At 40.1% G+C, this 25,380-nt stretch overlaps 1 protein-coding gene across 1 annotated transcript in view; it reads left to right on the forward strand.

Annotated features, from left to right (window-relative positions):
- Slc9a9 (solute carrier family 9 member A9) overlaps window positions 1-25,380 on the forward strand; it is a 711,270-nt gene that overhangs the window by 443,180 nt on the left and 242,710 nt on the right. The window contains exon 12 of the mRNA XM_012514271.2: window positions 18,790-18,943. Coding sequence (XP_012369725.1) covers window positions 18,790-18,943 — 154 coding nt within the window. The remainder of the gene's footprint in view (window positions 1-18,789; window positions 18,944-25,380) is intronic.

Genomic DNA, 25,380 nt, shown 5'->3' on the forward strand with positions numbered 1-25,380 from the left:
TTCTGCTTAATTTTATCCTTTAAATCCTTTAAGTTCTATTCATTCTTCTTCCATTTTTTTTCTCATTCTTCAGACATCATGCTTTCCATTATCCTCCCGTTGACTTTTTATTCTACTCAAATCTCCCTTTCAATACTTCTAGTGAACTTGTTTCAGTTATTGTGCTTTTCAGTTTCTGAATTACTTTTTCATTTCCTTTGATCTTTTTTGTCTTCTTTTTGTGTATGTACATTTTGCTCACACATTGTTTATTTCACTTTCTCCCCATCTTCCTTTGCTTTTTAACATCTTTAAGAAATTGATTAAAGGTTACTTTCTATCAGTTCTTCTTCAAGGACCATTTCTGTTAGTTTTTTTGTTTTGTTTTCTTGGATAGGCGATAGTTATTTGTTTAGTCATACGTCTTATGACTTTTGATGAAAATTAAACACTTGCATGCGCCAGCCAGATAGCTCAGCAGACTAAAGCACCTGTTTAGGTAGAGCGCAGAGACCAGGGTTCAATCCCTGGCGTGTCATGCTGGCCCCGCCCATGGGGTGCACAGAGAGGGTGAAAGAGACTGGTCATGGTGGCATGTGCCTGTAATCCCAGCGCTTGGGAGGCTGAAAATAGAAGCATCACTATGAGTTCAAGCTGTGTAGTGAGGCCCTGTAGACCCTGTACTAAATTCGTAAAAATTAAAAAAGAAAGAAAATTCGACACTTGCACTTAATATTGTGGTAATTCTAGAAAGCAGATTTACTGCACCTCACCAGTGTTTGCTTTTCTTTTTAATTCTGTTTTTCAGTTTTTATTAATGCTATAGGCAGTTTCTGTGCCAAAGATTAGTTTGAGATATAAATTTAAGATCTTCTTTTGTCTGTTAAGAGTGTGTAGTTTTCCTCAACTTGTGTAGTCACCATTTAATTTCCATTCACATGTACTAATTTTTTAAAATCTCCTACTCTTTAAGGTCTAAAAGCAAAACAAAGGAAAATCAAGGTCAAGAAGAATATGGGGCTGGGGAGATAGCTCAGTGGTCTAAGTGTCTGCCTGGTAAGCGTAAGGACCCCACTTCGATCCCCAATACCTCATGTCATGCCAGCCCTAAAACCCCGTAGCCTTGCTAGTCTTGAAACCAGGCAGGGGGGTACATGCTTGTAATCCCAGTACTGGGGAGGCTGAGACAGGAGGATCACTATGAGTCTGAACTGCATAGTGAGTCCCTGTATCAAATGAATAAATAAACAAAAATCTGAAAAAGAAGAAGACCTATCAGTCTCCTAGAATCACTTCAAGCAGAAGGTCAAGAGTTTGAAATAATGGAGAAGGTACAACAGCAATGGTGAATGACCTCTTTGTCTGTATCTCTATGATCAGAATTAGAAAACAGTGATCAGAATATAGATCTATGATAACTGGTGGATAGGGTCTTTTTACTTTGCTGACTGTTACAGGAAGTTTTTGAGCCAGGAACACATATTAGTTGCCTTCCTTTGTGAAGTACAGCTGCTACCATACTAAGAGCTGGAATTAACCAAAATTAATCACAGTTTGCCACCCTATGCTGTCTTTCTCCTGATCATTGAAAATCTTGAAGAGACTCCATGATCTACTGGATTCTGTTAGTAAATTGTCATCTAGATGGGAAGACAGATCTTTGGTGCTTACTACTCTGCCATCTTCATTATTGATCTCTTATTTGGAGAGTCATAGAAAAAGAAAGATTGGGTACTTTGCTCACAATTTCACAAGCAATTAGAAATGAAATTGTTAATTGAATACAGGCTTCTTAACTGTGGATTTAGAATTCTCACATCTACATGATACTACCTCAGATTTATCCTTAAAGTCATGAAAACAAAAACTAAATTCAAACCATATCCTTCCTAAACTGAGAAAGCCTAGCACATCTAATACATCTCACATGCAAACTTGACCCCCACTAAGTTAAAAGAAAAACACATATATTGACCCCTTCCCAGCCACATGCTGAAGCTTCACACTGCACCCACCTGCCAGCATCCAAATGTATGAAGTACCAGGTGAATTTACCCCAAGTCCTGTGTGCTTTCTCTTTCAGAAGAGAATGTTTCAGATTAAAGCTCCAGCTTTGATCTTCTGCATGAATTCTGATGGCCACACCTCACTGAAGACCTAGTGTCTTAAACATGTTTGCCTGGAAACAAAGAATTTAAAATATCAATTTAAAATGACTGAAGTCAGAGAAGGTAACAAAGCAGGTCAAACAATACACAAGTCAGTCTCTGCTGGGTTTGTGAGAGTAATACCTACCAGTCACCTTCAAGAATATTTGCTTCAAAATGTAGTTAATGTTAATCAGACCTGGAGTACTTTCGGTCATCCAATAAGAGGACTGACTTTAGTAGCCCTCTGACAGAATCTAATTGTCTATACTTTTAGGATACATTTAAATGGGGCCTTGTTAACATAGATCAAAACATTTTACAAAAGCAACACTGGTTCTCTAAAATGTCAGTATGGGTTCATTTTTACAACTAGTCACTTGCCATCATGAGAGGTTCATTCAGCAGTCCTTTATTGCTATATTCTTTTCCACAGTTATTTGGATGAGCTAACACAGGATGAGGGCCTGGCCTGGAAGAGAGAGATAGACCTGACCCAAGTTTAGTTCACTAAAGAGACTGTATTTAGGGTAGTTCAGCAGCCACTCAAAGGAGAACTTGAGCTTTCTGTATTAGTCAAACATGCCAACCATTTGACAAATCTTTTTCCATTATTTTCTCCCTGAACTTTTGAATGGCTTCTTGGCACTGAATAGAAACAAGCCCTTTAAATAAGCAGAGGTGAGTTCACTGTGAAGTTATGAACTTAAATTTCAGTGTCCCTTTCTACACCATCCTTCCAAGATCCTGGGAGAGGCCCTAGTGGCGTGTGGTGGTGAACTGTCATTGCTGACATATTTTGCATTCACTTTGCTTTAAAAAGGGTCAAAACTATGTAAACTTCATGTCCCACAAAACCTAAACCAGGCCTGCAACTACATCTGCATTCAGGGGTTGGTGGGTTAGCTCAGTTGTCTAAAGGGACTACTTTAACAAAATCAGTCAGGGGCAATGGACTGTGGTTCAATCCCCAGCACCATGTGCCGCACCAGACCCGCCCTTCAGGCAGCCTGAGCCAGCCAAAAAAAATAATAATACTCCAAATAGGGTGCCCCTGGAGGTGAAGTTTTAAACACTCTGACTTTTCACTCTTCTCTTAGTAGCAAGATGAGTCTTCAGTGAGAGTTAAAAGAGGGCCTGTAGCAATTCAGCCCTGATTTTAGTGAAGTTCACATTGTCTATGGGTGTCCCAGAGCCACTCCCACCTGCTACCCTTTTCTTCTTTTTCCCCTAGATGCAAAATTAGTGAAACGACTGTCAGGGCCTAGAATGAAGCTCTCACCTTGAACAAAACCCATCTGGTTTATCTTGCATGTAGACTAGCAATCTATACACAGGAAACCTTAATACATGGTCATGACTAAAGGGCCTCTAGGTGAGGAGTATGTCTTCTCTGTCCATCTCTGTCTTGAGAAGTTTTTAACAGTGTAAATTCTGTTCTTCGTGGCTTCGATGGAGCTAGGAATCAACCGAGAATGTTTAATCTGAGACATTTTAAGATCTTCTTTAAATTCAAGGCCAGCAGGCTGTAGCCGCCCTGGTGTATCATGTGACATCCAGCACAAAGGGCTTAAGAGGAATGCTAAGCTCCCCTGAAACTGTTCCTGTTGCTCTCAAGCATAGCCCTACTTAATGCCATGAGCGAGCAGGCCCGCCCCAGTTCTCAGTTCCCTTGAAACCAAAGAGGCAGCACTCTGTGGTTTAAATTAAAGAAAGAGATGTGCTCTGCACAAATTAGCTTCTCTATTGATGTGGTGCATATTACAAAGATCGGTCCTCTTGTTTTAATTCAAATCCATGTGCTGCAATTTTTATTTAATTTAAATCTAAATAAGAGCCAGGAGTTGCTAGAAGGAGGGGAAATGCTAAGCCCAATTGAACCCTGGCAGCCTTCCTGAAACCGCTGTGACTCGGGAACGGTGGAGTGAGGGGCTGGAGAGCCACCACGCAGTGCTGCTGGGCTTATCTATCCACAGGAAAGCTAGGGAGGCTCCTGGGCCTGGTGGAAGAGCCAGATGATGCTGCTTCTTCAATTCCTCCACTTCTGCTGCACTTGGAAGAAGACACTGAAATGCTGATGCGTCCTGTCACAAAACTAAGGAAAACACAACCGCAGTTCATGGATTTTCACAAGAAATCACCCATAAGCTCACATAACCATAAAGACAACAGCACGGGCTTCAGCCAGGTTTTGTTGCTAAGGTTCATGCTCATTTAATTATCTACTTGCACTCATTAACATTCAAATAGCTTTCAGCATCAGAGAATTAAGAGAAAGACAATGAACAGAAGCTTTAAATAAGGAACATGATGAACTAGCATCTATTGTTTCCCTTCTCAAATGTCAAAAGGGGATTCAACTTACAATTCAAATTTTGTGGAACTCCACGTTCTTCAAATCATAGACCACCAGTCTTCTATGCAAGGATAGTGTCAGAAACACTACCCAGGTAGAGACCATCTTTGTCAGTGTCTTTCTGATGAGCCATTAATCGAGCCAGGTCAGAACGTAAATTGAGACTTTACTCCAAAATTGGCTTTTGCTAGCTGACAATAATGACAGCCAGGAAGCAAACATAAGCAGAGTGAGAAAAAATGAAAATGAAAGTATAGAGTGAAGAAGGGCATTGTTTCTGTGGTACCTAGAAATAGGCATTTGTGTCTGACCTCCCTTAAGCTAATGGAACTCCAGTAAGCCAGCAGACTTCCCTACAGTTATTTCCAATCACCACGCAGAAAGGACATTTCCATGCCCTCTTTATCCTGGATCCACAAAAATATGGCACTCAGATCAGCAGTTTTGGCATCCCTTGGGAGCTCATTAGAAATACTGAATCCAAATCTGCATTCTAACAAGGTCCCCCAGGTAATTCGAGTGCATGTGAAAGTTTGGAAAGAATGTCCCAGAACATAATTGCAATTCACAGCTTCTGTTCTGAGTCTGTCTCTTCAATCCATTCCTCCCACCTCATTCTGTTTCGCCTAAGACCCTCTTAAATGCCAATCTTGTCTCTTGTTCTTCCTTTTGCCATATGATCAGCAGAGCATTCTGTTCACCTGATACCTGAACTTCAGCTCCTTTAGCACGCTGAGCTAGTTCTCCTTATTCGCTCAGCTACCCCACTGCCTAGAACCTTTTCTATTTCCACCCACTTTCTCTGTTTTATTGAGAAGTTTCTTTTGTTCTTCAGGTCTTAACTTAGGACTCCCTTCTTATTATGAGCCAGTGTCACTCCTCGAGTCTGAGACGGTCCTCTTACCTGTTTCCATAGCACCCAGTACTGCTCCACTCCTCATAGGGCTGGCATCACACTGTGCCTTGGTTTTTCATGTTGCCGAACTGTACACACCCTAGGCTGGGAGCTTTGTAAAGACAAAATGTTCATGATGAGCTCAGTCTCCAGCACACTCTTTAAAATGGGTAGTACTCACAAATATTTAATGATGAGTAGGTAGGTAAATGAATGAGTGAGGAACAAATGTCACCAAACCAAAATTGTGCACTTCACTCATACTGCCACTTCAAAATCATCCATTATGTTACCTTCAGAACTTTCTATTCTGGAATTTTCTCCACAGGCAGTTTTAAGGGCAGCCTTGCCTACTTCCATAGGTGGAAGACAATAATTTTAAGGCAGGAGATCAACAAATAAAACCTAGTCATATTTGACTGCAAAACTTTCCCCAGAAGTCCATAACAGTACACAATGGTACTATTGCCTCAACAGTGATATGTGGATTTCAGAATGTTTTCCAATCTTTTCTTACTCTGTGTTGGGGAAATGTGTTTTCATACTCCAAGCCCTCAAGTGACTCAAGAATCAGTCTAAGCCCAACTTAGAAACACTTCTTTAAATCTATACATTACACCTAAAAATCAAAGTCTGAGCACTTCTGAAGAATTGGACCTTCCTTCCTTTCTTTCTTTTTCCTTTGTTCTTGCTTCCAAGGAAAGACAGCCAGTGCGACCCTATCATGCTGACAAGAATCCTTGGCCCAGGCACCTCTTTGCAGTCCTCCTCCCCATAATTCAGTGTTTTCTCACCTTCCCATGCTGCATCTCCTTCCTGCCCTGGGCAATTAATTCGGCCATTATCTCTTCCTTATCAGTACTAGGCCACTAACCAGCTAATGTGGCACAGGGTCAGAACGTTTCTTCCTTTAGGGAAGATGAACCTTCTCAAGTCCCAGTCTCTCTCAGGTCATCACCAGCGTGACCTAGACTAGACATTCGTGAGCAGAGTGACTGGAATATGTCTTCTGAGGTCTCTAAATGGGACATGGTTAACCAGCTAATGCAGGAAATGAACCACAAAAATGTTTTAACCAATGTGTCAAGCAGTCACAAGGAAAGTCATCTTGATAAGGGACACCCGTGTGCAGTGTGGCTGCAACACAGCAGACAAGCAGAGCAGACCCGCATGAGTCGCAAAACCCATTATGTTCTCATAGTTTCAAGTGTTGATAACATGATGATTATGAATTCAGTACATCTGAAAAATAGCTTAGAATGATGGCCGGCCCCACACAGTTGCTTTCTTCTTATTATTAAGCCCAAACATTATCATTCTTCATTTAGCTCCAAAATAAGCTGCAATAAAAATTACTTGCACTTGCATTTTTAAGCAGCAAATTTGGTTCTGCCATTTGACACACTATATTTTAAGTAGGCCTTACTGTCTTGGCAAAGTACTTTGAAGCAAGCTCAGCCCTTGGGATTAACCCTTTCTAAGACACAGCGTCACAGCTGGGAAAGGGAGACTTCTTGCCTTAGATGGTCAGTGTCAAACACTGAACTGATAAAGAGAAAATACCAGCAAGGGAATTGCCACCTCGGAGACACTCACAATGGGTGTTTCAGTTACTTTCGTTGCAGATGACACAAGAGCCAGTAGTGCTTTCATAGAGATAGGACTCATATCCATGACAGCTGCTCTCAGGAACGCATCCTAATGGGTTTTCATTCCAAGCAGAGTTGACTGTTAATCCCAGTGGTGGCTTCTGCTCCCCTCCCTGCCCACAGTAGGACCCCTTTTGAGAGTCTGTTTTCTGTCTCAGTGTGACTTACTTCTTGCATTCTCACATGAACAAAAACTCATCTCCAAGTACCAGGTTTTGTGAGAATGAATATATCTCTCTACAACAAATTGAGACATAACAAATCTCATGATCTACTTTGACATTTATTGAGTGTAGAAAGTGGCAGCATCTTGGAGGTGACCAGCCCTTCCTGTACACCGAGAGAGTACAGCCAGCAAGACCATGGCAGCCCTAACTCACTCAGTAATGAAAGCAAACAACCCTGAATGTTTATCCCTGATCCCTGTGTTGCAGGCATGAGATCCTAGGCAGATATAAGAAAATAAAATACCTTTATTACTTAATTCATAAATATTCCCTGTACATGTAGGTCTTTCAAGATGTCCAGTGTGAACAAATATCTGATTGATCACTTTCAGTAAGTTAATTTACCCCTTAGGCAAATAAATGGACTACATGATTTTTCTCTATTTTTGGCCTGAATTTACTTACTAATTGCTTGCTTGTTCAAGGGACAGACAAAACCTTGAAAAACTATCTAGACAAGGAAACCAATTTCAAAAAATTAATCTACCTGTGTCAGGCATAAATCCCTCTAATTCTGCCCTCATGTTTTATTGATAAAGCTCAAAAGAAGTCAATAAGTTTGAGTCAAATAAGTCCTATTTGCAAATGAGCTGGATGCAGCTGCCTTTAAAACGGCCTTGTGCACGGGCCATTTGGTAGTTCAGGAGTCTGCAGCGTTACCTGTGATGTATTGAGGAGGTTCAAACAGTGGTCAACAGTATCCTTCACACACAGACCAGCTCTCTGTGAGTGCAGCAAGATGCCCAACCCTGCCTCTCCCCTCCCACTAGGAAGTCAAAAGCACTGCAACCTCAGAGGACTCAAGGCTCCCTGATATAGGAAGAAAGGAGACACCCAGGCCAGCACCCTGCCTGTGACTCCTAGTCTGCCCCTCCCTTTGCAGGAACCTAGGTCACCTTGGACCTCCACCTTCCCACAGCGCATGAAATGTCTTGATGTTGTTTTAAGTTCCACAAGTAGCCACCAAATCACATGACTTAAGTGTTCTGAAATGCAGTCCTCTTAGCTAGGACTGTGTGTTCTCCTTCATCAACAGATTTTCTTCCCTGTGCTTCCTTCCTAAAATGAAGCTCGTTCTGGCTGCCTGAAGAAGCAAGAGTTTTGATCAGAGAATGAAAACCAGATTATTTGGGGGCGGGATAACTGGACCAAATGAGGCTCTGAACATCCACAGAGAAGGGCCGAGCAAGGCATGGAAGAGTTGGGGAGGGGGTGAAAGTGAAATAAGTATTTGAAAGTGTCCCTTGGGATTTATCTTTTTCTTCCCAGGGAAAAGATGTTTTCTTCTTCTCATCTCTCCTTGGCACTCAGAGTCTTGCTATAACCCTGATTATTCAGCTTTGCCATAGGTAAAATTAAAGAACAAGAAGAATGAAATTTAAGTTTACTAGCTAGCTGTGCCATGTGCTATGTAACTTTAACCACACTGCTCCATCTTTGCCAGCAATGATTTTCTCAAGTGTTAGAGAACATTCTGTGATTTTACAAAGATACAGTGCATAGGTGAATCAGAGTTTTCCCCTTCACAGGAGCCTCAGGATGACCTAAGACTGCCAAGACACAGAGACTCCCTCGGGTCAGTGATTCAATCACTAGTCATTCCTTTCTGGTTTATGTCACAGAACAGGGCTGATGTTAACATGGGGGAGGGTACCCCTCTCCCAGGTGGTACCTCTAATATAACCAGGCTTCTTCCCATTTCTTTTCTTTTTTTCTTTTTTTCTTTTTTTTTTTTTTTTTTTTTAGTACAGCGTCTCCAGGGCAGGCCTTTGCATTTGCTAGGGAAGCGCTTATTCCACTGAGCTATCTCCCTAGCCCCTAACCCCTTCTTTCCATTTCTGACCTTGTGACTTCATAGGACTGGGGTACTAGAAATATGGTCCCACTGTATCAGCAGCCGATGGCAATTCATTAGAAAGGCCTACCTAGCCCCCTACCCTATTATTGACCAACTGGATCAGACACTCTAGAAATGGAGTCCAGCAATCCTGGGCTGAACAAGACCCATGGGTAATTCTGGTGTAGTTAAGTTTGAGAACCATGTCACGATTTCTATCCAGCTCTGGGAGGGAAAAGAGCTTTGGCTTAGAAGTGACATGTACCAGTTCTGTTCTCATTTCATAGTTAAGAACTAGGCATATGATATCTCACCACAACGTATGGTGGAAAATACAGTGTATGCAGCTAGAGCAGCACACCCACAGACCATGTAAGGGTAAGTTTGTGTGGACAGATAACCATCTTTACCAAAAATCGCCCTCTGAAATGAAAACCTTGCTGTCATTTATAACATTGTCCCTGCAGGGAAAAAGTAACTCTGGGACTAAATTAAAGTTTCTCAATCCCACCTACAATTGATTCTTTTTGTGGGGGTTGCATCCCTGGCCTCTACTTATAGTGGCACCCTCACATCTATCCTTTGTGGGAAGCTACAAATGTTTCCAAACTATGTCAAATATTCCCAGTGGGGGAAGCTACCTCCATCAAAAATTGCAGATCTAAGCAGGCTACTCGTAAGATAAACTTTGGACCACAACCTGGCCATAAATTGAACATTGCTTACAGAATGTTGGCTTCAGTTAGTTTGATTTCTGTTATTAGCCTTTGTCCTGAAATGCTCAAAGATCTCAGCTAAGCATAAAAATTATTCCATTGTCTACTACCACATCTATCTTACCTACACAGAAATAAACTTCCAAAGCCCAAGGCATCTATGCATGTTGACTTCAGAGCTGTGACAAAGCCAGTCCTATTTACAATTACCCTTCCTGGCTGCCTGAGGCCTCCAAAAACAAACCTCATTTTATATAAAAATATACTGAAGTTATGTTACATTCCTTCTCAGTAGCCAAAAGTTTAAATGATTCAAGTTCAGGAAGAGATGTGAAGAAAGTTCTCCTCGTCTAACACAGACTTAGTTTCCATAAAATCTCAATTTATTTTTGAAAGCAGAAGGTTTTTCCACTGAAAACAATCTGTTGGCTTCCCTTCCATGTGACAAAATGATGTTGAACTGAAAATGGAACCATGTAGCAAGGTTGCAGTATTCTAGAAAATGTATTTTGAAACTAGACTGACATTTTTGCTGAAAGTAGTTACCCTTTGCAAGGTCATGCGATGTTAGCAAGTGTAAAAGCAATACATAATTCAATTTTAGATCCATACCAGGCTTTGATTTACCAGACTAATAATAAGAATAGGTTAAATCTTTAAAATCAACTCCCTGAGAGTAGGTGAAGGGAAAGGAAAAAAGAGGGGATTACAATTGGTTGTACTCAAAATGGAAAGATAAGCAGCAAAATAATTCATACAGGGACATTTCCTTTAAATGAAAAATCAGTCCCTCAAGGACCTGTCTTCATTTCTGTCCATCTCCTGCTTCTTTCCTATTGGGTTCCAGTCATACTTTCAAATGCAAAAGTGACCTTTCATTTGTCTCTTCACTTTTGCATTTCTCACAGGCTAAACTCACGGAATGCACACTCTGGAAGAGGCACCATTCTAGCCCTGGGAATGTCACAGCAAATGTGACAACTGGGGTGGGAGTTGCTCCCACTGTGTTGACTTTCCAGTCAGAGAAAAAAGCAAAGTGAACAAGATCACTTTAGATGGGGGTGAGTGCTTGCAGACACACCCAGAAGAGGCAGCATGAGGGGAGTATGATAGGCAGAATGTCTTGAAGCCTTTCAGACTTTAGATGCCCAGGGGCATCTGGGGATGAGCACTCCAGGCAGGATGAGCAGCAGGCACAGAGGCCTTAAGGGAGGTCCAAGGCGGTTGGAAACAAACTTCTTGTTCCTAACTTTTCAGACTCCAAACTGTCCTCCCGTCATCTCACTCCCTAATAAAAAAGATTCTAGATTCTCCTCTGAACTCTGGACTCAAATATTCAGCCATCCAGTCAAGCTCTCTACTGAGAAGCCTAATAGGCATCTCAGATTCAACATGGCTGTAGTGTAAAATAGAATCACCCTTAGGACCCAAATATATTCTGCTGTACTTTCGCTCAATTCTTCAAGAGGATTAGACCATAAATTCTTGAAGACTTCTCCTCATACCATTTTCTGTGACCCATCAGCAAATATTATTGCCACTCTTCAGGCTCCAAGGAGGTTCCTCCAAGTTGAGGGACCTCAGTGTTCCCCACAGAGTAGCTTCTTTGAGTCTCCTCACAGAAAAACAAATTCAGAGAGTGCCAGTAGGAGGCATAGGCAGAGTTAGAAAGACAGGGAGAAAAGGGAAAAGGACCCCAGCTTGTGCAACTGGAGGAGCAAACAAAAAGGTTCAGGCTTGCCCATTCACAAACGAATGAGGTCAGCCTGCAGGGATTTGCTGTGTGGGTAGTGTCTGGTTGAAAATTAGCTCATCTTGGCTTTGTAGCCCTGGAGCAATCCTGATGGTTTGAGGGGTGCTTTGTTCCCATAAGGTAACTGCTCTCCTTGAGAGGGATCCTCAGCTCTGGTCATGGGAGAGTTGCTCATATTCGGGCTGGAACTGGATGCTGTAAAGGCTGGCAGTTCCACATCCCTCCCTATCCTGAAAATTATTTTAGTTTTCCTCCTCTTGGGGTTCTCAGTTGTGAAAGGGAAAGATACAGGCTAGGCAAATTTAAGGCTAATAAACCTTGTAATACAGACTCTCTCAAGTAATTAACATGCCTGTGTGTGAAGCCGAGCAGAGACCTCATCCAAAGCTTTAAGGTAATGAAGGAGACTAAAAATTGAAGGCCAAGATGCCAACCTACGCTGTTTTAAGCTACCCCTTGGGCCTCTGCGGGCACAACCTAAAGTCCCTGTTACATTATCAACATGTGACATACTTCTAGCACCTACCATGCTGCCATCCTGGTTTGATCCATGTCTGTTTCTTGCCTGGACTAATATCGTGTCACCCTCCTCAATGGCAGGCCAGCCCCCAACCTGAAGCTCTGGTTTCCGTATCAAAGGTAGAGTTGCTCTTTCAGCACTGAACAGACCATCTCACTGTCTGGCATCAGACCTCAGTGAAGTTTTCCATCTCACACTAAAATGCCAACACCTTGCAAATCAAAAGCACAGCATGACCTGGCTCTCGGTTGCCCCTCCAGCACTGCCTCCTGCCCTGCCCCTGCTTCCACCCCTTCACTCTGCTTGAGCCATCTCAACCTCCTTGCTGCCACTTATATGTCAGGCATACAGTCTTTAAGTGTTGCAACTTCCCAAATGTGGTACCCGCCTGGCTTCTCCTACCAGGCTATCTAATGAGAGAGACTCTCCTAATTACCCTAACATCGTACCCATTACATACACACTTCTTATCCTGTTATTTCACTTTGACTTTCTTCATAGAGCCTTACATATCTCTCCTGGAAGTACTTGCAAGTTAAGAAGTATCTCTTAAATGCTACTAAACTCTGGAGCCTCAATTAACAAATTAATTAATCATTGAACAACTGTTATCAGTATTTATAGGTCTGAAACCCACTGTGGTTGTTTAATTTAAGAGCATTCACTGAGTTTCATGTTCTAGGTATTATGGGAGATGTAAGAATTGTGAAAGGAAGATGTAATTTCAACCTTTTAAAAGATTTAAGAGTTGAAGAAAGAACAGATCACATTAAATACTGCCTTATGACACTCTATGATTTAAGAGTCTGAGTGCCATGAGCAATATATTGCACGGGATTTCTAAGAAACAGAGAAGTGGGTGAACCACAGTGTTCTAGAAAACTTCAGAATGACGTGAGGGAGAAACATAGTTCTGATGGGTGATGCTTAGAAAAGCTCACAGGAAAAGCAGAATTCCATCAGGCAAGCAAGGAGCCAACAGCAGTTTCGTGGCACAGAGGCAAGGATGATAATTGAATGCTGTCTTACTTATGGGGCTTCTCAGTGGAGAGAAGAAATAAATGGGAAGATGGGGTTAGGTTCTGATTGAAAGGTTTTTTAGGGATTGTGGGAAGCTGCTGTGGTTGCTGGGCTACATTATAAGCTCGTAAAGCTAGGCTTTGGAGAAACTGTTCTGAGAGACATGGTAAAAAGAGGAGGCAACAAAAGCTGTGGGGCTAAAACCAGAGTGTCACTTGGGGCACAGAGAGGGGGTGAGGTGATGGGTCTTCAAGCATGGTGGCTCTAGGTATTGCAGATAAAGAGCTAGCCAATAAGAAGTCACCTCAGTTAAATGTTTTGAGGGAAAATACAGCTTGCCCTTGGGATGTAATACAAAGAGCTTAACACAGTCTCATACCTCAGAGGGAAATTCACAGAGAAGCTGAGCTCTGAAGAGCAGGTGGGATAAGATAAAATTTATGTGAGGGGAACAGGAGAAAGAACTAGAGAGACTTGGAAGAGAACAAACGATTCAGGTAGAGAAAACGAGACACGATCTACTGATTACAGTGCCTTAAATGTTGGATGTCTACAATGGTCACACCTCAGGCCTTTGTCGTGGCTTGTGTCTAGATGTTCGCCCAAAGCTCCATGCTCCCATTGGTGGTTCTTTTCAGTAGTGGCTGGACCTAGAGTGTATGACAGTGGGATTCAGGGTATGATACTGGGATCAAGGGTGTGAGGTTACAAATTATCCACTGATTGGTTTGGCAATGGTTCTGGATGTGGACAATGGAAAGGCCTGTCCTGGGTGTTAGTACTACTTGCCTAAGGGTGTGGAGCCTGGGTAAAGGGCAAAAAGAGGGCTGCTGTGGTCACTTGCTGCTTCGTTTCTTTGCTACTTCTCTGGCTGCCACCTGCCATGAACTGTTTCTCCTCTGTGATGACCCTCTGCTGTGCCACCCTGGCTTGGAGCCAGCCAACTATGGACTGAAACTGCTACCAACTGTGAGCTAAATAAACCTTTCCTCCTTTAACTTTGGTTGTCTAGTGTTTGGTCTCAGCCACAAGAAAAATAACTGCGACAGCCTTCATGAGGGAAAGCCAACTACCTTCGTCATCAGTCTATACTTCCAGAGCATCCTCCTCTGCACCTCTGCTACACCTGATCATAGTTGGCCTTTTGAGAGTCATTTCTGCAGGACTGTGCACTCAGGATAAAGGGGGACAAAGGAGCCCAACCTTGCTCACTGTGCACTCGCACTCTGTGTCTTGGATAAAGTTAGCACTCAGTGAGTGCTCAAGAAATGTTTATAGTGTTACCCTATTACTTTGTACCTTAAATAAGAATACCCTAGGATGTGAGGTGTTTATATTCGGACTTTCACCCATTCAGAATCCATTTGCAAATTTGCAATTGATTAAAAGCTTCACTTTTGCTCTTTAAACAGGAAACTTTGCATTGTTTGCAGCAGGGGTCCTTGCTAGAAAGCTTTCCTTGGTTCAATAGTCTTCTCTTGTTATGAATAGAACATCAACACAATTAACATAAGAAACCCTTAGAGTACAATTTTAAATGAAACCACATTTAATTGTAGGTAATTCGTTTATCCCCCTAGATGATGCTGACTCTCCAACTGGGGATATGAAATATGTCAAAATCTCTGCAAAGTAAACCCACTTAAATGGAAATATTATGGTCTATCAACTCTCAGAAATACAGTATTACTTTGGTTAGTTGGCCAAAACAGAGAGAAAAAGAAAGATAAATGAAAAGGTCAAAGTACTCAGAAAACAAAACAAAACCAAGTTTTGACAAATTCTGTGTTTTCTAAGTTTCTGGGTAAAATGGTACATGTTCTTTGGAAATGTTTTATTGACAAGAAAATCATAAATCAATATTGGTATTTCATTTGTAAGTATTTTGCTGATAGCCTAATAATTTGTTTCAATTCTGAAGTCTATCACCTAAATTCATGGTATTAAAAAGATAGGATCAGTATGCACAAAGCCTCCACATAGCAAGAAATCAATATATATGTATTAAACGAAGCACTGAATGGTCATTGATTTGACATTTGTCTAGTTACCAAGTGTGTGGTGAGCTACTTGCAGAGTCTTAAGGGATAGGTGGAAAGTTGGCAGTAGTTCTTAGCTGGAGCTCTCAATTAATCTCCCTTTGTCCACACACAGCAACTGCCTGTTGTCATTTCCTTACTCCTAGCATTACCACCACCTCACCTATGGCAGGTGCTCTGTGGCCACGTGGGACCTGGCTACAGGCAGATGACCTCTTCTCTACACAACCTGTTTCTGAGTTTTCCTAGTTGGCCATCACATCCGGAAGTCATCCTTTTGACTCCATCTGATAGTTTGACTCTAATTAACAGTGCCTCATCACTTCCCACAAGGCTCTAACCTGTATTTTTCCATGTATTTCAGAAATCTGTGCATTGCATCTCCTATAAATATAGGTTTTTAGTTGGCATGATGCGTGTATTTTTAGAAGTCATACTAACAAATATATTTTGAGTATATTTTTAAGCCATGAGCTGCTCATGTATAGACAATTTAGATTTGTGAGCATAATTACACAAGTTTAATATAATAACTATACATTATTGAGCATACTTAGGAAGATTAATGACTGCTTAGAACCTTGCCCTTAATATCCAGCATAACTCTACAAGAAGCACCATCTAATTTGTTTTAATTCATATTCTATTTTCTAACTTTTTTTCCCCTTCAAACTCAAAAAGCCCAACTATGAATATTGATGACAAGAAAAACAAATACTCAGTGACTCTTCCTCTGATGCGCCTAATGTCACCTAATTTGCAGGTGTGCTGCTTTCCGGACATTTCTAACAATATGAGCTAGAGGAAGAGAGAAAATGAAAAGATTATCTCCTATCTCAGGTTTGCACAGTGATTAAACCCTGCTGGAAGCCTTACCTTGACCTATTAATCCTCTCCTTAGATGCAGGAGTCTGTTGCAAAACTGTTTCCTTGAGTTCTCATTCCCTAATGACACCACTTGTATTTCCTGAAAAGAACATTATAAAAATAGTCCCCAGTGTGCAGTTATTAATATCCCCACCCCCTCATTCCCTGCAGGGTCTGAATGCATGAATACCTCTGGAGGGGCCCTGTTCTGGTGTACAGCCATCTTAAGCATTCAGACTTTCTGATGGAACTTTTTCTTATTAATATCTACTTCAAATGCTATCTTCCTTATCTTCAGGCCATTTCCTCGTCTACATGGAGATTTAGAATAATTTCCTTCTTCCATTACATTTTTTTCCTTGAAGGTATTTTATAATCAGAATGCATGTTCCTCTCTCTTTCAGAGGCTCCCTTGTTTCAGGCAAAATGTATTAAATCTCTCAAGTCTAATCCTCTGGATCTTGTGTTCTGCGACTTGTCTCTTGTATATTCTTGGCATGGAGATAAGAAAGGAGCATTATACCCTAAGTTGGGAACATAAGAATAAAAGCCAGGATGATTATAATCTTCTTCATCCTACTATGTATTTAGTTTTTAAAATTGTTTTAAAAGCATGAATAGACATAAAATTTAGAAACCTAGTGTGACCGTAAACATTATAAAAATAGACTGCTGAAATTTTATGCATCTGCTCCAAACTTTCCTATGATAGTAAATAATTACTTCCTTGACTTATACTTGCTGTCATTATCAACCTTTCTTTGTCCTGTTACACATGGTAAGGACTATAAACATCTCGCAGGTCTTGGGTCACCCAAGAGAAACCCTCACCTTACCTCCTTTCCTTTCCTACCTGTGCTTTTATTTGTTCTTCTTCAAAGTATACATTTGTATATTTATTAATATCATCACACGTTAGAGTCCTGGCATTTAATCTGTACTACCACTTATAAATGTATTTAATATGCAGTCATAAAAATTCAATTAGCACATGGTTATTAAGGAGGAAAAGGTAAAACAAGGAAAAAGCGGGTTTTAATAGGGTAGTTTATGATCACAGAGATTATAAAGATATGTCAGCCATCTGGAATAGTTTGCAAATGTTATTTAATTAATTAATAATTTACAGTAGTCCCTGAGCTTAGTTTTCCTTCTTGTCTGATGTTTTTGTACGTATATACAGTATTGTTCTAACATTTTGTGTAAAGACAACAAAACTAGAATAGATACAGTTTTGAAAGCAAAAAATCAGGGTAGGAAAACTCATTATACCCAGTAGTGAAGCTTATTATGTGGGCCATAATAATTGAGAATGAGCTATTAGGAAGAATAGGTATATAGATCAATGAACCAAAATGATGTTTTCAGAAATAGACCCTACAACTATTCAACTGGTTTTTGACAAAGGCCCAGAAACAATTCAATGAAGTAGTCCATCTCCATACACAATAAAAAAGTAAAATAAAATAAAAACCTCAACCTAAACTTCTCACTTTATAAAAAGTGAACTCAAAATAAATGTGGATTTAAATGTAACTTTTAGAAAACATGAAAGATCTTTGAATCTTAAGAAGATAAGAAAAGCTAAGAGTGGAAGAAAATATTTACAAGCCAGCTAACAAAAGGCTGATCTCTATAATAAAGAACTCTCAAAAAAGCAATAGAAAAATCTAATAATCTAATTTTTTTTTTGCATGGGAAAAAGATGTGAAGACCCATTTCACAAAAGAGAATATATGGATAATGCGTTAAGATTAAAACCTCTAGCCACTGGAAAATAAAAATAAAAGCCACAATAAACTATAGCACCACTTTGCTACTAGAATGATAAAACTAAAAAAAAAAAATAAGTGACAACACGAAATCTAGCAAGGATCCAAAGAAACTGGATGATTTTTGTGTTGCTCATGAGAATATGAAATGGTACAGCTACTCTGGAAAGAAGTTTGGTGATTTTTTTTTTTTAAACTAAACATACAAATACCAAACTTCTTGGTAATTGTACTTCTTGGCATTTATCTAAGACAGATACAAACATTTACTTTTGTACAAAAACCCCATATGCAAATATTAGCAGTCTCCTTTGTAGTTGCCAGAAGCTGGAAATGGTCCAGGTGTCCTTCAACAGGTAGGCGGGGAAACAAACTGTCCGCCATCCATATGATGAAGGGACACACTACTGATAAATTCAGTGGCCTGAATATCTGGAAAATTATGCTGGCTGCAAAACCCAGAAGTAATTCCGAAAGGTTCCGTACAGTAGCATCCGATTTATATAGCAAGCTTGAAATGAAAAACTCACAGATATGGATAGCAGACTCCCCACTGCAAGAGTTAAGGATGGTGTGCAGGGGTGGGAAGTGGGTATGGTGATAAGAGGAGAATTCTCAGAGGGGTTCTTGAGATGATGGAAATGCTTCATATTTTGAAAGTATGAACACTTTTTTTCTTTTTTGTGGTACCAGGGATTGAACTCGGGACCTACCCCTTGCTAGGCAAGCGCTTATGTCACTGAGCTGTATCCCGGGCTTGAAAGTATAAATGTCAGTCTTCTAGGTGAAATATGATGTTACTGCTTTACAAGATGGCACCCCTGGGAGAAGCTGAGGGAAGGGTACTTAGTATTTCGCTCAGTGTTATTTCTTATGACTCCGTGTGAATCTGTAACCTTCAAACAGAAAGTTTAATTAAAAGGTAACTGTGTTAGTAAATTGTAAGGTTACCTATGCTGAAAAGAAGGAAGTGTGAAAAACACTTACTTTCTCCTTTTGGTTTCCTTGTAAGGTTTGAGGGGAGCGATCGCATTTGCCTTAGCCATCCGGAACACAGAGTCTCAGCCCAAACAGATGATGTTTACCACCACGTTGCTCCTCGTGTTCTTCACCGTCTGGGTGTTCGGAGGAGGAACGACCCCTATGCTCACTTGGCTTCAGATCAGGTGAGTGGCGCTGTTAGCAATGGAAATGGAGACGAGGTCGGCTGCATTGTTCGGTTGTGAGTACTGCTGACTTGACCAAGAGTAAAATGGGAACTCTCAACTAGACCTGACCCCACAGCTAAGATGACCTGCATGCATAAGGCGAAATGCTATGAAGGCACCAACTATATTTGACTTTTCCGAGAGCCATGGAAACCTTAAAATGTTTTCTATTCACAGTCAATCCCTAAGAACGTGTTTATTCATCTCTTAATTTTTCCATTCAATAATATTGGAGTACAGTACAAAGTGCTATAGTGTTTATAAAAATAAGACATGTCTTGTTCCCAAGATATTTACTGTCTAGTAGAGAAAAAGAAAAATAATACCAAGGAGAAAATAAATTGGCCTTGTTTTAATTCTTCATAGTACCTAAAACAGAAATAGGAATATAGGATAAGCATAAACATGTTTGGATATGGAATTATATGTTTATCTAAGGAAGTCCTATGGATGCAAGCTAGATATTTTCTCACAGGAAAAGAAAGCCAAGGCTCAGACAGGGACCCTCTAATACACAATGCCTGGAAACTGATTGCTATAAGCCTGAAGTATAGAGGTAACAGATGATGAGTCAAAAATGGATAGCTGGTGCCAATTGGGAAAACCTATTACAAAGTGTTGCATCCTTGTGTGTGTATGTGTGGGGGGAAGAGAGGTACCAGGACTTGAACTCAGGCCCTTGTGCATACCAGGCAGACACTGTGCTGCTGAGCTACATGCCCTGCCCTTGTTTTTTTTATCTTTATTTAAATGTTTTTGTGACATGGGTTCTCATTTTCATTTCCCAGAAGATAACAATAATTTAGACAAATCACATTTCCTTCCCAAAACCCATGCATCTTGGTGATCAGGCAGCCCCTCTGAAGTTCCAAATCCATAGCTACCTCATCTGCCAGGAAAGGATTTACCTAACTGCAAAATGACTTCCAAGAAGATTCTTGCAGAAGAAAGATTGTTATTCCAGCATCTACTACAGGGCTTAGCATATAATAGGATTAAATAAGTCATTCAGGAAAAATTAAATGCAGATAGCCATAGCCATAAATGTTTTTGTTAGGAATTCATAAATAATTTGCATCCATTTGATAAGGCGAAAGACATAAGCAGGCCTCACACATTTAATACAAGAAAGCTCATGCTTAAAGTAGGCCAAGTGGCTATGCATTAAACCAAATTCAAAGAAAAAGGACTTCTCCAAGTAGTATGAATACTGCTAAACACAGAAAAGGGCTTTGACTAAAGGTGAATAGAGAGTGTTTACAAATGCTTGTTGAATTATTTTCTACCCATGTAAAAGGTGGCCTGCAATCTCTTTCACAGTGGGTTACCCGTGGGCTCCTACAGATGAGTGCACATATTGCATTAAACTCTATAGCAACAGATCTCCTGTAAATTGTTAGTAAGATAGTGCTGTATTGAGGTTTCTGGAAAATAAAATTCAGTACAATGGATCCATGCATGGTAAAATGAGGGCTTGGAAAGCAGAGGTTAGAGGATGCCACCACCCACAAACGTATGAAATGCCCTCTCGTATAAATTATTCACAACACAAGTTACAGATGTCAAGATCTTTCTAAAGTAATCAAATATAACTTCTTCTCTATTATTTCTTTCTTACATGAAGTTATCCCCAAATCAGCAGCATGTATCATCCTGTCTCTTCTGTAGTTCTTTCCAAAGACAGCAGTTGGCTTCCAATAGGTGTCATAATCTATGTAGCATCTTAATATCTGGTTCAGCAGTGACAAGAAAGTAGAATAATGCTACTTTGGATGGTTTAGATCCATGTTATAGGACAGAGTCTAATTACAAAGAATAATAACACCGACACAGAGTCCAAGGAGAGGTGCATGAGGTCAACCTTGGTCAGCGTTACCTTGGGCTTCCTTGGGGCGCAGCATGGTGCTGCCAGGTCACAGAGACACTCCATGGGGACTGCCTCCAAATGGCTCATTTGATTCAGTGTCATACTTGGCCACCACTCAGGAAAGGAGAGGAATATCAACAGGACTGTGACCCAGTATTTAAAGAAAATAACTGATAGAGCTTCGTTCTATGGGCAAAAAGTTAACAAGTAGAATGTAAATATGAAATGAGCAGAAACTTAGGGAGACCCAAGACCATCAAGAAGGAAATCAAAGTGAGAAAACTACAGTGCATAGATAAGGAGACACCAGAAAGTCAGGGCAGGCAGAGGGCGGCAAGAACAAAAAACTAATGGCTCTCCAGCCTGAGTAAGCATCAGAAACACCTGGAAAGGTGCTTAAACCTCAGCTTACTGGGCAGCTGCCCAAGGTTCTGATCCAGGAAACTGAAAGTGGAAGCCTGAGAGTTTGCATTTCCACCACTTTCCAGGAAATGCTGACGCTGCTGGTGGTACAACCATATTTTAGAACTACTGGCCTACCCTTCTGATCCCCTAGAGAGGGGGCTGATGTTGAGCACGGCCAGATTTGGCCAGGATGGCCCATAGCTAGGTGCATCTGCCTGCACCTTAGCACCTAAACTAGGAGGAGAGAGAGCTAGTGGAGGAGGAAGAGTCACTGGGCTGCAACAGTAAGAGGTAAATAGAACAGAATAGAATAAACATTAAAGACAGAACCATGTGTTAGCATGTACACAAACACACACACATGACCTGAATCTGGCTCAGCTGTTCTAACGATGCCACCATATGCTCTACTTCCCTATCCTGGTTTCTAATATTATCACAGGAAATTTTCAATTGCCTTATAGCTGTCAAATTCATAACTGCTCATCATTTAGACTATGTTTAGCAAGAGTTTGCAGGTTTACAGAGCAAGGTCTCATTAACCAACTTTCATTTCTGACTCTTTTCATAAATTATCAGAATGTATGTAAATTGCAATTTTAATAAAATGACACAAATAGGGGAGCCCAAGGGGAAGGAATATAAATGTGATATTGAATAAGCTCAAATATTTCCTCTTTGAATGTGATATTTTATGCACTTTATATGGCTATCCCTTCTTGATTTTTTATTTTTTCTCTTAAGTTATTAGGCATGTACTTGAGCTATTTCTTATCACTAAAATTTTCCATTCAGCTGCAAGCTACTGCAGTATGATGCAAATAAAATCTTTTATACAAAGCAAAAATTGGTGGAATTAATATGAATTGCACTTTGGTAGAAATGATTTTAAAACAGCAATGATTCTATGTTTAGAGATATTCATAACAATCATAATATATGAAACAAATTCTCTGTTGATTAAATATAATACTAAGCATTCAAATTTCTTGTCTTGAAACAGGTTAATTTTCTTTAAAAAGTAATAAAATATGTTTAATGTAGCATTTGAAAATAAATTAGATGTCTCTTAAAATTTTAAAGAAAAATAGATGCTTCCCCAGCATTATTTTAGAAATTTTCATGTAAAGTAAAGCAAAGTGGTTTCTTAATTAGAGTCCATACCTCTTCCTCTCTATTAATTTTTGCAGCAAGAGAACCCAACCTCATAGTCTCTAAGGGCCTGCTCTTATGTTAGGCAGGAAACAGAAGAGATCAAAGGTGTCACCCTTGGCCCTACAGAGGCCAGTAAACAGGGTTATCAACCAAATCATCACAAATGCTTACAGATAAATGTCAAAGACCAGAAGGTTCAAGCTCTCTGGCATTGACACCAGATAATCAGCTCTGAGAAGATAACTCCATCCTTGGTTTAAGGTAGGACACCAAGTAGAGCTAACAAATTTTCAACAAACAGTAAAAAAGAATGGAGCCAGACCCAGAGCAAACATTTACTTGGTGACCCTACATGACTGAACCCTAGCTGTAAGACCTTCAGTATAGTCTCACTGAATCACAGGTGGCAAGCCTTGCACACAAATGTAGTACAGAACCTGCCTCCCAGACAGCACTAGGAAGTGACCTCTACAGCCATCACACTGCGGCCTCCAAGGATTCTGACAAAAATAGCCAGTTTCTACTGAGTAGTAGCTCTGTGCTAGATACTAGGTAAAACACCAGGCATAGTCCCTCCCAGTGTCTCGGCCTCTCTGGTCGATAAAGTAGGGATGATAACAGTACTGCCTCCTGTGATGACTGGCAATGTGGTATCGCTGTGGGGCTGCAGAACCAGGCCTCAGCCCAGGCAGCCTAAGTCCAGGGTGCATACACCTAACTCATGCATTTTCTGCCACCTGGATAAATGAGTTTATTCTGGATGCCTTCAATCTACCTTGATTAACACGTCCTCTGGGGAAATGGAGATGCACTTTTGTAACCAAGACAGGCCTGTTAAAAACAAACACAGGAAATTTCATCTGCCATGAGTGATTGGACAGACTTGTTCATGCAGCACAGAAATTCTTTCATGTAGTTGTTCTCTTTGAACTGGAACAGTTAAAAGTAAACAAAGCCAGTCCTCATCCAAAGAATCCAAGTAGGGAAATTTGTCTTCCTTAATTGTAGGAATCCAGAATTATAGTAATTTGTCACCCCTCTCCCCATCTCTACCTTATTCAGGATTCTAAGCCATTTTGCTATTGGCTTTTTGCCCAAAACAACCCCCCAAAATGTTTAGAGGAGCCTGTGCCCATTGCAAAGTACATAATTTGTATATACCGCCATGCCTGCAGTATCAGTATTTTAGGTAAATATTTAAATCCTCTTTTTGGCTTATGACCAAAACCTATTTTAGAATGCTTTCTTTATCAGTTATGCCTCCTGGATATAACATTTTAAAGTAACAGGCATAGCTGACATGTACACAAAGATAAAAAGAAAATTGTTTTTAGTAATATTTTTAAACCTTAAAGCCTAGCCCAGTTAAATACACTTGCTTACATATAGACTTCCTTTATTGCTGACATGAGGAAATATCAGTTTAACATCTATAATGGAGGAATACATACTGTCTAATCAAGTTCCTCTAGTATCAGTCTTCCATTTGGTTTTCTTCTCTATGTAGCACCCTAAGTTCCATGCATATTTAACAAGTTTTACTGTTGATACGTGAAGGTTGTAAATAAGCACACATACTGTGGATTTAGAACCTGTGACTCCCAGTACAGCCTGTCCCTGACTAGCTGTGCAAACGTGGACAATAAATTCAGCCTCACTGTGTTTCAATTTTCTTATCCATAAAATTGGGAGAGTGATAATAATACCTACGTCTGTAAAATGTTACGATGATTAAGTACTGGGTGCATAAAAGAATTTAAAGCACAGAGTGAATGCTCCACAAACATCGGTATAATAACAAAGTACATCTGTGCGCCTTTTTAAAAGCCACTCTTTGATGACTCATAGTATGCATACACATATATAAGGTGTTACTAATTAATTGCACTTGCAAAAGAATGGCTTACATGGAAAATAAAAGCGCTCTCTGGAGAGTTTAGCTCACTGTGTATAGTAACTGGATTCATCAATTTTTTCAACAACTCTTCTGTATTCAAAATGATAACCTGAAAGAAAAAGTCTCACAAAAAAGCATTACATCTATTCAACAGCTTAAAAAGTTGCTTTCTAAAACATGCTTCTCTTCCCTTCTTTACATAATTATCTTTGCACAGGAACTTTTCAAATATTTATTTTGTACCATTTCATCCATTTTTATTGATTTTTAATAGATTTTTATATTTGATACTAATTTACATTTGTATCAATCAACCGATCTGGTAGGGCCGGGGAGATAGCTCAGTAGAATAAGCCCTTGTCTGGCAAGTGCAGGGTCCTGAGTTCAATTCCCAGTACCACAAAAAAAAAATTAAAAAAGAGAGAGAGAGAGAGAGAGAAAGAAATGGCTAGTGTTGGGCCCAGAGATGTAGCTCAGTGGCACATCACCTGCCTGGCAAGCTTGGGTTACTGAGTTTGATTTCTGGTACAAAAAAAAAAAAAAAAGAATCAATCAACAGACCTGAGAAATATGCTTTCTCCTGAAACACAGCAAATGAATTTACTCATTTGAAATAGAATTTAAGTACTCTTCTCACCACTCCTTTTTAACATTAGACTCTATTTTCTTTAGGTTATTCTATAATATTTCATAAATAAATACTGCTGCTGAAGTCAGTTTAGATTGATATAATACATTAAAGATACTGGATAACTGTAGTAACCTATTGTTGACCTAAAAATTATTCTAAATTCATGGGCAGTACCATCTGGATCTTTTAATATGCATTCATTCTGTGTACAGAATTACTCAGTTTTGGAGATAATACTCTTTATCTCTATAACTGCCAGCCTTCCTCTACTTGCCATGTTCTTATTTATCTTCTTTGAACATGCTCTTGAGAACGTCAGTAATACTTAATTTTATTCATTTACTAATTTTCCAAACAATTGCCACTTTCTGTACAGAAGAGAATTTACTAGCACGTTACTATAAGGCATGATTCAATATAGTTGTCCTTAAAGTAATAGA

This window comes from Octodon degus, unplaced genomic scaffold (genome assembly GCF_000260255.1).
Source record: "Octodon degus isolate 3935 unplaced genomic scaffold, OctDeg1.0 scaffold00028, whole genome shotgun sequence".
Taxonomy (NCBI): Eukaryota; Metazoa; Chordata; class Mammalia; order Rodentia; family Octodontidae; genus Octodon; species Octodon degus.